Consider the following 16,081-nt stretch of genomic DNA (forward strand, 5'->3'; position numbering starts at 1 on the left):
GTCTCCCCTCAGTCTCTTCCAGGCTGAACAGACCCAAGTGACCTCAGTGGCTTCTCATATGGCTTCCCCTCAAGGCCCTTCACCATCTTCGTTGCCCTCCTTTGAACTCTCTTTAAGAGCTTAATGTCTCTTTATATTGTTGTGCTCCAAACTGCACACAATATTCCAGCTGAGGCTGCCCCAGTGCAGAGCAGAGCGGGACAATCTCCTCCCTCAACCGGCTGGTGATGCTTTGCCTGATGCCTCCCAGGACACAGTTGGACCTTCGTTAGAGGCTTCCCAGCTTCTGTGTATTGCCAGTAAAACAGCATTTCCCTGAAATATGTGTCTTTGGGTATAGCTTTGATTATGTAGATATCGGCACTAGAAATCCTGTTAGCACTCACTGCCTGTTAAGTCTCAGGATTTGACTGTTTCCTTTCCGTTCCTCCCCGGAAGCCACGAGGTGGCAGCAGCTCCCCAAAGTTCAGAGTGGCTGTGGTACTGGGCATGGTCCTTGCGGGAAGGGAAGGAGAGAGGAGGAAAACACGTTGGAGATTAACTGTTGGACTTGATGGTCTTACGGGCTTTTTTTCCCACTTAAATGGTTCTGTGAGTCTATGAAATAAGTATGGTTACGGAAAAAAATGCTTCTGTGTAAAAAGGATGGAGGAAAGGAAGTTTTGATTTGTTTTGGACCCTGATTTCATGAATTCTGATGAAAATTTTTCAGGAATTCTACTTTTTTTAAAAGAGAAGAATGCTGAGAACACCACTAAAATCTACAGAAATTTTCTTAATTATTAAATATATCAAACAGTTTTGTTTGGTTTCTGGAAAGTATAGAGAGCAGCTGACAGAGGTTGCATGTTTTTCCTTGTGCCTACTATTGGATCTTGGTGCAGATCCAATATGTGTCATGTGTTGTTTTTTTCTAGAGATTCTTTTTCCTTGGTACAGAAATGCTGTGTGGGAATACATAGGATCAGTGCCAGAGTCTTGCAGTGAGTGCCAAAACTGACACAGGGGTTTTTTTTGATGAAGATAATTTGATTACATTTGCTATGCAGAGTGCTATCCGAAGTCCTGATCTGAGTTATGAAGGCATACGGGGGACTTGAGAGATTGTTAAGCCCTGTGCTGGCCCCCCTGTGGAGATAGATTTCATTCTTTGTGAAATAAAAAAATGTGAAGGCGCACTGTACAAAGTCCAGCTTGCCGCTGAGTTTGGATCTAATAAATGAACATATCAGCAGCACACCCAATTTCAATTAAACAATGTGCTGATTAAAAGTCAAAAGAGCTGTAATAAATATTTTCTAATATAGCAAAATATGATTTAATTTCAGATGCATCTTACACAGTTCCACAGTACTTTTTCCTCCTTCCTACTTTTTTTTATTAGTTCTCAAGCTGTTTGACAAAACGATTTGTGATGTTTATATTACAGACATACTTGTAGTAGCTTATCTCTGAAAAGTCTTTTGTTGTACTGATATGGCTTTTAATGCTCATTAATTTTCTTTTGTTTTGCAGGAAAACTGCAAGAAACTTCAACCAACCTATGTGCAAAGCTGCAAAGACAACTGTGGTAGAGGTAGGGAATTGAAACATGATAAGTTTATCCTCTTGTAGTCAACATACCCCTTTGTTTTACATGGTATTCTGGGGACACAGTGGGGGGATTTCAAATCATTGGGGGATTTCATAATAGGGACAGTGGTCTAACCTGTCTCCTTGGATTACCTGCTCCTGACACTCTGCTCTGCTTTAGTGATTAGTTCCTCAGTTTATTGCTGTTCATTTGATCCTGACCAGGACTTTGTGTTCACTGTGATCAGCCTTTAAAAGGGAAACATGGCAACAGCCTTCTAGTATCTTAAATAAAGTAATATGTGGATGAAAGAGGAAAACAGTAGGCTCAGCCTGTACTTGAGAAGATTCACCTAAGACTTTATGAAAAGCCTTCTGAAAATAAGAACGTAACAACACAGATGAGGTAAATCATAGAGATATCACAGCTGTGGTCTTTAAAATTTAATAAATTACATAACTATCAGTCCAGAATGAGATACAGATGTTTGGTTAAATCTTGAGAAAGAGAATGGACTAGCTGACCTAGAAGGTTCTTCCAATTTCTTTGTCCTTTTTCCTTGTCTGGAACGATAATGTTTAAAAACATGGAGCAGCCTACACTGGAAAAATATTAGTGGCTGGAGAGTTGCTAAGGCATAGCAATAGCTAAAAGGCAGAGTGCTCTGTTAGCTTTTACTTCACTCTCTGGTAAGTTTTTTTATGCCTAATAAAAGCTAAATATGGTTTGTTAGTAAGGTCAAGACAAAGTCTTCTAGACTATTTCCAGTAAATGCTATTTGGAAGAGGCTTGTGTTTCTTCAGGGATTTTGGTTAGTTTTGGTTTGTCGGGGGCTGGTTTGGGTTTTTTGTTTGTTTGTTTGTAAAATGTTATCAAGAAAATATATTTGTTATATAAATGTCGCTGGATAATACATTTGGAAGCTTGAGTTATTACTTTGTGTCTTACAGAATAAAGACAAAAAATGCCCTGATATTTGCCACACAACTGTCATGGTTTGAGATAGCCCCAAAATCTAATTCTCTAGCTCCATCCCCCCCTCCCACATCTCAACCTAATGTGAGGTGGGTTTTTCCAGACAAAACACAACCAGACTCAAAGTGGGGGAAAGGGAATATATTACAATGACTGTACAAATAAATACTATAACACATTATACACAAAATCACAACTATCTCTACCATGACATATAGTATTTACAATGGATCAGATCTCCTCTCCCCTCCAAATAAAAGTCCAGGAGGGAAAGAAGGACAGATCCCCTTCCAGTCCCTCAGGGCAGCAGCTTCTTCTAAGGCAACAGGTTCTCCTCATCTCATGCATGCAGCAGTAACTGGATTGTTGTAGCTGGATCTCTGTTCAGTACACACAAGGGGGTCTCCAAGCCCCTCGACTCTCCTTCAGTCCAAGCGAAGGCCTCACCTGTGGGCTGCCAGCAGGGACCAGACTCGCGTCACCACAGGTATATCACAAAATGCAGGGGCATCTTCATGAAAGTCCCTTCCTCAGGGGATTCAAATTCCCCTTTGCAGAGCTCCGTGCTGTCTCAAGGCTGCTAGCTTAGCAGCAGCAGCGAGGGGGGCCAAGGTCAACCCCCCCGCATTCCTTCTCCGTCCCGGTCCAGCTTCAGGACGCCTTTGAGCTTCTCAGCTCCTCTCTACAGTGCATGCTGCACTTCAAGGCTCTTTCAGGTAAGAGTCCATCATCTTCCTCCTTTCCAGGAGGTCTCAAAGCAGGTTTGGGGGATCTGGTATCAGTTCCTACCCCCAGAACTCCGTAGTTCTGCTGCGGGCTCTCCTCTCCTCAACTCTCCTTCCAGGAGTCTTCTCTGCGGTGCTGCATGTCTCTGTTGCTCCATCTTATCTCTTCTGGCTCTCTGCCACCGCTTCTCCGGTCAGTGCCAGCTCGGCTGCTGCTTTTCTCCAGCCGCTGCCCAGTTTGGAGAAAACATCTCCCAGCTCACAGCTACAGGTACCTAGCCCAGCTTTATGCTCTTCCAGGTCCCTGCAGCCCCCAGCTGGGGCTGGGGGGTCCCAGAGGCCCCGAGGGGCTCCGGGCCCCTTTCCTCGTGGCTCTACAACAATGTGGCTACTTTCTTCTTCCAACCAAACTACAACTCTTCTCTTCCAGTTGCTTGTGATATGTTTACATTTCTGCAGGAGCACTCATTGGGCAGAACTTCAAAACTTCCAGGGGTTTCCACCCCTGGGGGTTACCACTTTTCTGCCTCTGGGGGAAAACAAGGTTCAAACCACTACAACAACTTACAGTGACAATGCAGCAACAGTGAATTTTCACATTTTTTTTCAAGAAAAGTTTAAAGTATTTTTCTATTTAAAAATTAAGTGAAGAATCTTTCCCTCTAGACACTTGTCCTTCATACCTTGTTCAGTCTGACATTTAGAGAATTTAAGTAGATCAAAACCTTCCACCTACATTCCATCTCACTCTCTGTCTCTGCTCTTCTATCCACTTATGATAGGGTAGAATTTTCTTGTCAATGAGCAACTATTATGTGACATCCTTCTTTCTGTAATTCCACTTAAGAGTCGTTAGTAGATCTGCTGTGAACTGTGTCCACTCTGAGTCTTGTATTTTCAATACCATTTGAAAATTGTCAAGCTTTTTGCAAGATGGCATATTAATATTATTTTACAGTGCTGTTTTTTATGGGCAAATTAAGTGAAGAGGCATAACCACGTATTTAGCACAAATTTAGAGCCAAATACAATGCATCATTGGCTTTACTTCTACACGTCATTCTTCCAAAGTGAAATTCAGAATGTTGTGTTTAGATTTAAGGGTTTAAACCCAGGAATCAGTAGGAAATACCTCAATATGATGTCTAGTACATCCTCAGTACTGAGCATTGTCAGCTGTCTAAGCTCAGCACTAGGAAACTGAGGCAACTGAAAAATCCGAGTTTTGCCTGACTCCATAGTTACTGTTGTTCAAGGCTGAAGGGTGAAATGAGAATTCCATTGACAGGGAGAAGAACAATGTTTGTTTAGGATAGTAATTCAGATACTCTCTTGGCAACAGGGATTTCTAAATTCTGTTATCTGTTACTGGCTCTGTTTTTCACTGACTGAACATTTAACTGAGTTTAAGTAGACAGTCCCAGTCTCTAGAAGTAGAGATTTGAAACCAGTCCTACTCCTTGCCATCAAAACAGCCAAAGGTCAGGCTTGTTTTCAGAGTCTTGCGGTCATTAATTGAGATTTTCAGAACTGTAGTTTCTCCATCTGGCACTTTCCTCAGATTTATATTAGTTTCTTTTATGGTGAAACCGCAAGAGAGGAGCCCCGAAGAGAAGATACAAGGACTCCCTGAAACAACATCTCAGCCTTGGCCATATTGATCACCATAACTGGTCTACTCTGACCTCCAATCGGGAGGCCTGGAGACACACCATCTATGACGCTGCTGATGCCTTTGAGAACACACGCAGGATCACTCTCGAGGAGAAAAGGCAACGCAGGAAGAACCGTGTCTTGCGGAATACAGCATCTAAGGAGTCTTTCTGCTGTGCCTTTTGCAATTGGATATGTCTGTCACGTATTGGCCTCATAAGTCACCAATGAGCCTGTAACAAATGTGGATAGAGCCTTCCCAAATCTTCGTTCGCCATACCCAGCCATGATATTAGTTTTTGATCACTGATAAAAATATGGAATGGCGTTTGGCATAGTAAGATCCATACCAAGGAAATATAAACTACTGGAAAGCCTATTTCAGTGTATCTGTGGGTGAAAGTGGGAAGTGCACTGGAAATCAATTGCATTTATTAACTTGTCCTTCTAAGTTAACCTGAGAAGCTATGAAATATAACATGCATGCACAGTGAAAGAGACTTTTTTCTTTACTTAAAGCTGCTGTTCTTTAGCTTTAGTTAGTGTGGTGTTTTACACACTGATAGATGAAGTATAGGCAGACACAATTTTTGCAACAATTCAGAGATGGGAGAACTTGGCAGCATTTGTGTATGTGGGAGATAAGAAAAAAAAAATGAGACAAAAAACCCCAGCTCTCCATCTCACAAACTGATACCTATTGCTTGCTTACAAACCCTTGTGCGTTGTGAGTAGCAAGGCCGGCTGTGCGTAGAGAGGCTTCTAAAGAAGGAGGAAGTCAGGCTGTAGCATTGCCAGTTATGTCTGGGACACACAGTGGAGAATTACTGATTTTTAAAACTCCACTAGAACAAATTTCTGATTGAAGTATTTGACCTTCAGCCTTGTTTATTTTAAATAGGCAGATGGTCAGAAGTAGCCATGCAGTACTCGTTTTGGGATCAGAAATACATTGATTGTAATCTTCTATGAAATGCAAGAGGTGCTTACAAATATTTTGGACTGTTACATGCATTTCTTTTCTTTAAGTGAGAGGGAGTGGAACCTTCTATCATGATAATAAGGATGTATGCTGAAACATCTGTAAAAATCCAACTACTGGGTCCAGTGGAATTTCTACTTTTATTTGAAGATGACCATTATTAAGGGTCAAAAAGATTTGTGCAACTGAATTGCATGATTCCTGTTATTTGGAAGTTAACCTTTGCAGAGAAAAATGTTAAATAATCCAGTGTTGACAACATCAGTTACTTTGGCTTTATCTATATGTAAAAGCAAAATGGTGCAGGAGTTCATCTCCTTCTCACTTTGTCTTGCAGAACTTGCAGAAGTTAAGCACACTGTCAGAGCTGTAGTTTTGTTTGAACCTGAGGCCTCATGCACACACTCAGCCTGAGGCTTCCATTTGATTATCAGATCTATAAACACTTTCCTACTCCTATTGCAAAGACAGAAGAACTGGGAAATCAGCTGATATAAAAGGAACTCGATGATCACAAGTTACATACAAGCCACTAGCCCTTGTGAAGGATGAAAGGAAGAGCTTGGCATGTGAAGAAACTTGAGGGATTGTGTGGGGTTACATATGTGGTAACATTTCCAACACACTGTTGAATGAAGGTCATATCTGCTGAATTCAGCAGGTGTCACTGCTGTCAGGCACCTCAACAGAGACAAGTAATTCTGTGGTGGAAAATTAATTGCATAGCAGCAGGGAGGCCTCCTGGATGTATGCCTAGACTGGTGGGACAAGGGCTGTGATAGTAGGATGCTTCTTAAGATCTGCATCTCCCTGTAGAGGCTCCTGTGAGCAGAGCCCCACTAGGAGGGACAACTGGTTTTTATAGTGAATTGAGACAACCCAAAGCCACAGGAAAAAACATTGTGTCACCTTACCAGGTGTGGGTGTCATTACAGCATGGGAAAGATGAAGGGTGATATAGGCTTAGGCTCTTGTTTTCCTCCATGGAGGAGAACATAAACATGTATAACTGCCCCAGGCAGTTTTCTTGCCATTCTTATTCTCTGCTGTGAGACCTACTGAATATTTGTCCCTGGTGAAGTGCTTTGAGATCTCAACCATTGCCACAGTGTGTTTGATAGTGGTAATGGTCAATATGTTTAGAAATATTTATTGACTTGCTGTTTGAATATCCAGTTTGAATAATTTTCTTGTTCAGATCGGAGAGGATAGCTAAATATATCTCCTTGTGTAAATAGCATTTACACCTCAATATCAGCAGAGGGAAAAAAGAGAGTGGGCTTTCTCATAAAAATGCATTAAATAAAAATCATTAACCCCTGCATTTTATCTCTGGTTGCCTAGTAACAACACAGCCACATCAGTGAGCACCATTTTCTCAGGTACAATGAACTGCGCTGCACTAAGAGACAGAATCAGAGTGAAATAAGCTATTTGTATCCTGTTATCTGTGCTAAATCATGGCATTGGGCTTTATTGAGGAAACTGGAAATGAACCTTTTCTTGTGTGTGTCTTTTCCTCCAAGTACTTTAACAATGGCAAAACTTTCCTCAGATGCATAGCTCTGTTCTGAGGAATTTTTCAAGGTTTTACACAATGACAGGTTACTGTAAAAAGCCTGTAAGCACTATTTTAAAGTGAAACAATAATCTAATAGAGTCTCTTTCATCACCTGAATGCCCCAGCTGTGGAAACTGAACCCTGGTGCAGGATGTGGTTCTGGATTTGGGATGGGCACAGACTTCATGTTCATATGTCTTTCTGTGAAACCACAGATCAGGATGTGAAGCCAAAGTGGACACAGAATTGAGATCCTTCCTTGCAAACGCTGTAACCATCAAGCTGTTTTGTTGCTATAGACTTTTTTGATATTGTTTAATTGCTCAACGATGATTCCATGTGTGCTCAGGCAGCGGTTGCTGAGGGAGTGTCCCATGTATCTGCAGTGGTGGAAGCGCGTTGTTTGAGAATCCCATTTGGCACAGGATGGACACTGAGCTGCTTATTCCTTCCACCTTACCAACCACTTCTGGCACAAGTGACAGTAGAATTCAAGTTGCCATAATATGCTAGTATAATAAATGCAAAATATATATATGTTATATATAAATATATATTATTAGTGTAAATACAGAAATCTTTGCATCTTAAACATGTAGGTAGTTAGTCAGGGATTTTGACTGCATGATTGTATTTACTTGCCTAGGCTTTGGCTAAGTCCTGAATCAAAGGTGCCTGTGGATATGAATTTAGATAACCCAAACCTAGTGTATAAACATTACAATATCCTTTTCAGAGGAACCTTGATTGAACACTTGTGGGGAGAGTATCTTTGAAATGCAAGCTCATGATCCTTAGAAAGCGTAGAAGGGAAAATGGCCAAATACCAGGAATGTCTCTTAGGCAGACTGATTTCATGAGCTCAGAGACTTGTATTGATGAAGCCTTCTGGGAGGTATAGCTAAGAAGAAATAAGTCAGGGAAAGACTGTGTTAATGAGCTTGAGAATAATATATTCCAACATGGAGAAAGCATTGGAAAAGCAGTAGGAGTTTGACCTTGATCACAATCGTTGTAATTTCATACACAGAAAAGCAAAATGACAGCAACTGAGACCAATGTCAGATGTCAGAGGCTAAGCATTACAAAACCCAAACAAACCAAAAAGCTTAAGCTTTTAAGAGATATCCAGCCCAGTACGAGATAAAGAATAATTGAAAATAACACAAAATCTTTTTAAGAGTACATATATAATGGACTGCCAGACAAAGCATGTTGATACTTCATGGATCAATGAAATGAATAAAATTATCAATGCAGATTGCAACGAAGGCTGAAGTGCTTAATGCCTTTTCTGCTTCCCTATCCAGCAATGTTAAAAAATAGTTTGGTGGCTATTATGATGCCAGTCGTAAAAGGTTAAAGAGCAAGTCAGAGAAGGATTGGAATTGAAATCCAGAGACTACTAATATTGATTTGAATAAACAGCTCCTAGAAACATTTGCACACCATTGCCACAGTAATTTTAGTTTACCAAAAAGATTCCCACCCCTAGACTTAAATACTCAAAGACTTGGTTTTATTTCCCTTCATTGTATTTGATTCCTTGCTTCGGTGTGTGCATGTGCTTATTAAAAGCAGAACAGAAAAGACCCTCACATTTGTACAGCTGTTTGGAGACCATCTTAAATTATTTGAGAAGTACTGGAATAGACTGGGCTAGAATAGAGTTCATATGTTAGTTCTTTTTACATTTAGTTAACATGCTTCTGATTCATGAGGAGATTTTTGGGTTGTCCTGTGCAAGGCCAGAAGTTGGACTCGATGATCCTGATGTGTCCCTTCCAGCGAAGCATATTCTATTCTATGATTCTGTTCCATTCTATGATTTTCAGGGGAGTAAACCTTTTTAGTAGTTAAGTTAGCTATGTGGGTTTTGTAACTTTTTTTATTTGTTTGATTGGGGGGTTTTTTGTTGTTACTGTTGTTTTTTCCTTTTCTGTTTTGTTTTTTTTCCCTTCAGTTGCTTTTCTTTTGTATGTAACATAATTTGCGGCTTCATATTTGGCACTTCATTGCTGGGGTAGTGAATATTAAGGGGTTAAAATTCATAGCAGATCAAATTATTGCTGTTTACTGCTCAGATGGTTTTACCTGCACACAGTATAAGATTTGAATTTGTTCTTATTTTATCTGTCTCTTATATTTTATTCCTTTCTAAATGATGCTTTCTCCAACGAGTATCATGGTTTTCTCAGCATTCAGTTTCAGAAGTTCATTGCAGATGTGAATATAATCTTACAATGAAAAAAAATACTTTTATCCTTGTCACATATGTTAAGAACAAATATGACATTCAAAACCAAGAAAAAGCTAGTCTGTGGTTATCAGTGGATACTGCAGGTTGCCAGGAAGTCAGTGTGCTGGAGAAACTGATGGAAAGCCTCTGTTTGCTCCTAAAGCTAAATTTAGAGGTTTTTTCATTATGTTTGATAGACTGTGCATTTGAAATATATTTCACTGCCAGAACTTGTGTCCTCTGTCATGAGAATTTGAAAATTAAAAGGATTTAATATACTCTGGATTTTTTCAGCCCTGCTTTGTGTATAAGATATGTTAATCAATCAGTGACTTATCTGTCTCTGCATTTGAAATCATGCATTATTATAGCACTGAAAAGATGGTGCAGAGAAAATTTTATGTATGATTCAAGGAATTTACATGCATATATACTTTTATTTCTGTGTCTCAAAGCAGTCATTTGTTTTCTGTGCTAATAGCATCTCTAATGGAGATTTCTAGTATAAAATGAGAAAGACTTGATATTCAAACTGAAAATCTTACAAAAAATTACCTTCTGACATGAAGCAAATGCATTTTTTTGGGTAGTCAAAATACTGAGATTTGAAAAGCTGCAGCCTTGTAACTATTGCTGCAGTGAGGATTTTTGGGTAATTGAATCAATTGCTCAGATTTTAGTTTTCTCTTGCAGGATCCCTCCCCTGCAAATGCTATAGAATTATTCAGTTTAAAAAGTACGTATTTAAAGAGGAGTAATGAGTTGAGGTACCCAGACTGTCTTGACTTCAGATCGTGCTGATTTTTCAGGCTGCAGACAATGGTAAAAAAATGAATGAAGACAACAGAATAGTTTCCATCTCTGTCTCTCAAACAGTCACCTAGTTTTTCTTCCTCCCCCCCCCCCAAATATTTTATTAAATTTCTTTATAACCCACATTCATAATGTCCAGTGTGTGGAAATGCACTCCCATTGATATTCCCATGAATTAGATACTAAGATCCTTAATTTGCCACTTCTGATTCAGCTGGAGATGGCCATAACTAAACATTATTAAAACAACTTTAAGTTTAAACAGGTGTTTTGTTTTTTTTTTATTATAGAGCAACAAGCACATTCCTTATTTTTGTTCACCTTTGAAATAAGTCAGATGTATTTTATCAGTTTTCTTCTTGTTGTTGAAAGAAGCAGTGAAAGGCAAAGAGGAGAGCTAGGGAATAATCCTGATTAAAATGGGGGAGATATGTAGCCAATCGGCTATGTAAGCAATAAGATAAGGAGCATTTATGCCTTCAGGGTCCTTAGAGTGCTGCATTTCTCAAACACTGAGCATCAAGAGCTGCACGTGGTGGTACAAGCTCATCTAGCAATTAGATTTTTAAATAAACTAAATTTTTCAATGAAAATATTTTCAAGTACTTTCGAAACAGACAGTTTCATTTTTGTGCCAGAATATTTGCCTGTTTGAATTCCAGACTGATGGAAGTTATACTGATGTCTCATGATTCTCCCTTGTCTTTTAAGTGAATTAGACAAGGTCTTAAGCACCTTTGTTTCTGTTGCTTTGTGCTGTTGGATTTTTTGTTTGTTTGTTTGTTTTTGTTTTTCAGACTCTGTATTTTGAAATGTAGCTTTTGTAACATCTAGGGATAGGGCCAGCTGAGAAACAGGCTTCCTAGCTTGGACAGCAGCACGTTCTTGATGCTGTGGTATCTGGTCATCTCCTGAAAGGTATTTAGGAGAGGTTATCTGGTTTGTGTTTGCCTTTGCCACCAGCAGTTAAAAGAGACTCCTGTGCATCCCCCGTTCACACCAAAGGAGACTGTCCCTCGATTATCCTGAGCTAATCATGCATTCAGTTTCTGCTGGTGTTCATACATTGGGAAAAGCTATTTTTACATGGGTTTGGTCTTAAGTTTTTCAGAAATTATAGATGTATCTCATCGTTCAAAATTAGAACTAATTTGGGATTTTAAGAAATTCTAGATTTAAGGGACCAAATCGAGCCATCGTACAAGTAGAAATGAATTGCTGTTTGTGATGGATTCCATCAGATTCCATCAGGATTGAACATAAGCTAACCAATGTATCCTGTTTAGATGTGTGGCAGGAGGCTTGAGGGAGAGGGGAGAACCATCTGAATTATATGAAGTTAGCCACCCAGATGTCATCTAGACTTTCAGACACAAGAAGAACAAAACTTGCTAAATGAAAGTAAAGGTTTCTCGGAGTGCTGAATTTTTCTTTGATCAATTGAGAGGAATCAGAGACAGCAAAGAAATGGATCATTAATGTACTCCTATTTTGAGGGGGCTGGAGAGGGAGAGGTTAAAAATCCAAACAAATAGTTTCTCTAAAATTCAGTTTAAATAAGTTGTGTAACAGTTCTATTGGAAATATTAGCCAATTAGTATTGGCTTGATGTGCTTCAGAGTTATTCTGGCTGATTTATAAATACAGAGACAGAATAGAAAACTTGGTATGATCAGGAGATTAGGGGTTGTACTTGTTATGACTTTGAATATTAGATGTTCTAAAGACAATTTTTCCATTTTCTAGTGAAATGAGAATTTTCTCATTAGGCTATGATAAGCAAAAATTCTATTTTTATGATTTGAAGGACTGTTTTAACTATGTTTCTGTCAGCTTCAGCATCAAATAATAATTTTGATTCTGTGAAGCACAGAATAAAATTTTGGTGTTGTTGGTTTTTTTTTTGTTTCGTTTTTTTTTTTTTTTTAATTTCCATGCATGCCTAGTGCTCTCCTTTCCAGGCAGCTTTCAGGAAGGATGGTGATTAAGTGCAAGAAAAGTTTAATTTTTCTTAAAATTTGTTACTGACAGTCTCTTTATACCCACATTCCTGTGGTCTGTGGAAAGTGTCTAAGTGGCATGACATACTGCCGGCAGTTGTTTTTTCTTCCAAGCTTTTCCTTGAAAAGTACTCTGTCTGCCTTCTTCCTCAACACTGGAAAAGTTTTATCATCTTGAATGTTTTGGATATTTGGGATATCTGCTATGTTTCTGAAGGTGAAATGGACTACACTGATTCCTTGTTGAGAAGAAAGTGGTAGCATGTAAAGTAGTTTTCAGAAATCTTTGTAAATTACCGTTGTCTAGAATGAACATCTGAAATAAGGAGAACGAATACATGGGTACACAGAATGTGTCATTTTGAGATGATGTCTTATTGTTGCCTTCTCTTTCTTAGCAGAGAGAACCAGCAACATAATTTGTTACAAAACAGCTGCTAATATGTTGTTTTACTGTGATTGCTGTATGTCTCCTGCTTAGCATGCTGTGGTCTCATCCTTAGTTTAGAGGTATTCCTTGAATTTGAAGGTGCTTTAGTTAGACTTATGTAGACTGTAAAGTACAAATATTACCTTCTTGGATAGTACAATTAAATCTCTAATTTTTTCTTTGTTTTTATTTTTATTTTTATTTTTATTTTACTTTTTTACCTCTCCCTTCAGTACTTAAATTGCAGTGAGTAAGCTGAAAAGCAGTAAAACTTAAATTTATCTCCTGACCTTTAAGTTATATTTCTTTGAATGCGTAGGATAGGAGATCTCTTTCGTTCTCTTTTCATTCGTCATTTCTCTGATATGAGTAAGAAAATAACATCTTTTGTTCCCATTAAAGTTGATTTTTTTATTGGGGGGCAAGAGTTCAGCTATTTGTGATAATATGTGAATAATTTCAATAAAAATGTTATTTTTTTACTTTCTAATCAATGAAAAGGCTTTCAATCTAATGTAATTTGAAAATAAGCAACAAAGTACAGGAATAATGTATTCAAAGGAACATAATGTTTTGTTTGAAAAAACTGTTAAATTAAGTCATTCTGGTAGAGTTAATATTGTTAGCAGCTATTCTGTTCTGGAGTGCAAGGATTTGGGGTGTGAGCAGGCACCTTATTCAGCAGAGGTACCTAGTACATGTTGAACAGCTTCTTCTACCATTAACTAACCCTTGAAAAATTAAAACTACATTCACTGATTGTGACATTTTTGCTTTCCTCTGGCTCTTCTCCCATTATTTAATTCGTTGATTGAAAAATAATTACATAATGTAATCTAAAAACATATTGTCCAAAATTGCCATCTCCAGATCTGAGAAAAATATTTTGTATATATTCCATATGGATTTTTACTTTTTTTTTTTTTTTTGAGAACTTGGATATTGAATACAAATTGGATGCTTTATACTTAAAAGGTGAGAATGTAATTATATTGCTTTTTTTGTTATCACTGCTATCATCCAGTTGAGCATTGTAAAAATAAGCACCGAGCACTATGAAATCATCTCATTTAATCAAGAAAGCACAGGTCACAAAATGTGATCACAACCAGCAGGAGTTCATTGATGGCTTATATGAAAGCAACCACAGGGTTTCTGAAGAAATTTCTCCTTAGGTGTGCCTGCTGTAGGAGACTGGTTTGGTTGGTAATACTGAGACTGGTAGTTTGCTGGATATTAAAGCAATCTCTTGTGGTTTTAATTCAGGTAATTTTACCATAGAGAAATAGTGTGAAATCCTAATGAATTAATTCAAGGATGCAAGAAAACAGCTATCATCACTTTAACTTTTTGATGCATACAGAATTATATAGACCTGCTTCTGCAGATCATCAAACAAGCAAGTCAGTCAATTTAATGGAGGCACTTCCTTTGAGAAATGTTAGTGTTGTCTGACTTTGAACATGTTCTTGAAACTTAAGACTGTTGTGTATCCTGGCTGTGCATTATGTGACTAGCTTAAAAATTTCTGAAGATGCGTAATTCTATGTACATGGGAGAACCTCTCCAGAGACTGGGGGTTAAATTTTTCTTACTCTTTCATGCATGCACACAGCTTTACACATGGATAGCTTTTGCAGATAATTGAGTATGCTTCCTCTTTTCTTTGCGGTGTTTATCCCAGAACTACTGTGTGTGAGTACCCAGAGCAGGTAATTTAGTACAGTCTGTTTTCTCCTCTGCTGTCAGCAGTACAGCACAGAGGAAGATGTCAAATGCGTGGAACGGAAAGGGGTGGTTGGAGGAAACATGGAGCAGGTGCAGAGAAGTGTGGGAGAAGAGTTTAGGCCTGAGGCAACTAGAAGTGAAGGTGGTAATTGAGGAGATTTAGAACAGAGAAAACAAAGGTGAATTGAGTATATTCTAGCAGGGGGTCCTGATTTAGGTGAATGTGTATCCACATGACAAAGAACCTGGAGACAAACCTACGAGATTTATGTCAGCTTTGCTCCTTAATTATCGGATACAACATACTGAGAACACAGTTCACTGTTTTTCTCTCTGGTGTTTACAAAGTGTAACAGTCTATTAGAAACCAGGAAAAGAAAACTGTTAGTTCCTGGTTCGTCAGAAGCTATGAAGGAGGTGGTCTGTGTCCAGCCTCTGACGGAGAACATCCGTTAACTGCGCATTGCTAGTAGCTGGGAGAATATAACCAGAAGTACCACATACTACCTTGTAAGCTCCTGTCGCGAAGAAGGAGGGACCTTCAGTGTGACCTAGACCAGTCGCATTAGGTGAAAGGTTCTCTAACAATTATGAACATTACAGATCTTTACTGTTCCCCTGCCCCTCAATATGCTTATGCATTTATTCCAAGTCTGATGTGAGCGTAATGTAGTGATTATCGACCAAGATGTACCTTTTTCAGGCTGTTTGATACTTGCTTGATTTTAAAGTTGTAAAAGTCTCATTTTCAGAGTGGCTATTGACTGGCTATCATTCCATTAATACAAGATTTTGACTGATGTAGAAATTTCATGATCTGGCTGAACTTAGAGTCAGAAAAGGAAAGAATTGAACTCAGAAGATTCTCTGTTTCATCTCCCTGCGTACAGGCAGAACTGAATTTCATAAAAAGCTTTGATGCTGCAAACTTACTGATTTTGTCAGTAAGTTCATATAGTGTGTTCTTAATTTCCAGTGAACTGTTTTCAGTGTGTATTTCACTGTTTTGCAGCATCAAAGCTTTTTATGAAATTCAGTCTAAACAATTAAGATTAATGTTTTTTTCTCTCTTGTTTGTCATTAACCATGGGGTTTTTGTGATCTTGAGTGAACTAGAGACATAAAATTTATTGTCCTAGTCCTTATTATGTATTTTGATTTTTTAATTCTTATTATTTTATAAATGTTATACTGAATTATGCAGTGGCATCATGACTTTTCCAGTAGTGAACTGAAGAAGGGCTCTGATGAGGCTAAATTTCATTTCATTTCCCTGTTGTTTTGGACATTTAAAGAGTCGTAATGTTTTATTTTACTTAAGTTCTGCTAGGAATTTTCATTATTTCAGTTTTAATAACTGAAGTGAACTAGAATAATTAAGATAGTGATAGAGAGATTTAAT

General features: G+C 38.4%; 1 protein-coding gene across 1 annotated transcript in view; it reads left to right on the forward strand.

The window, feature by feature from the left end:
• OXCT1 (3-oxoacid CoA-transferase 1) overlaps nt 1-16,081 on the forward strand; it is an 88,981-nt gene that overhangs the window by 27,980 nt on the left and 44,920 nt on the right. The window contains exon 7 of the mRNA XM_027634689.1: nt 1,516-1,576. Within this exon, the coding sequence (XP_027490490.1) occupies nt 1,516-1,576 (61 nt within the window). The remainder of the gene's footprint in view (nt 1-1,515; nt 1,577-16,081) is intronic.

The sequence above is a fragment of the Corapipo altera genome, unplaced genomic scaffold (genome assembly GCF_003945725.1).
Source record: "Corapipo altera isolate COAL_440 unplaced genomic scaffold, ASM394572v1 61411, whole genome shotgun sequence".
Lineage (NCBI taxonomy): Eukaryota > Metazoa > Chordata > Aves > Passeriformes > Pipridae > Corapipo > Corapipo altera.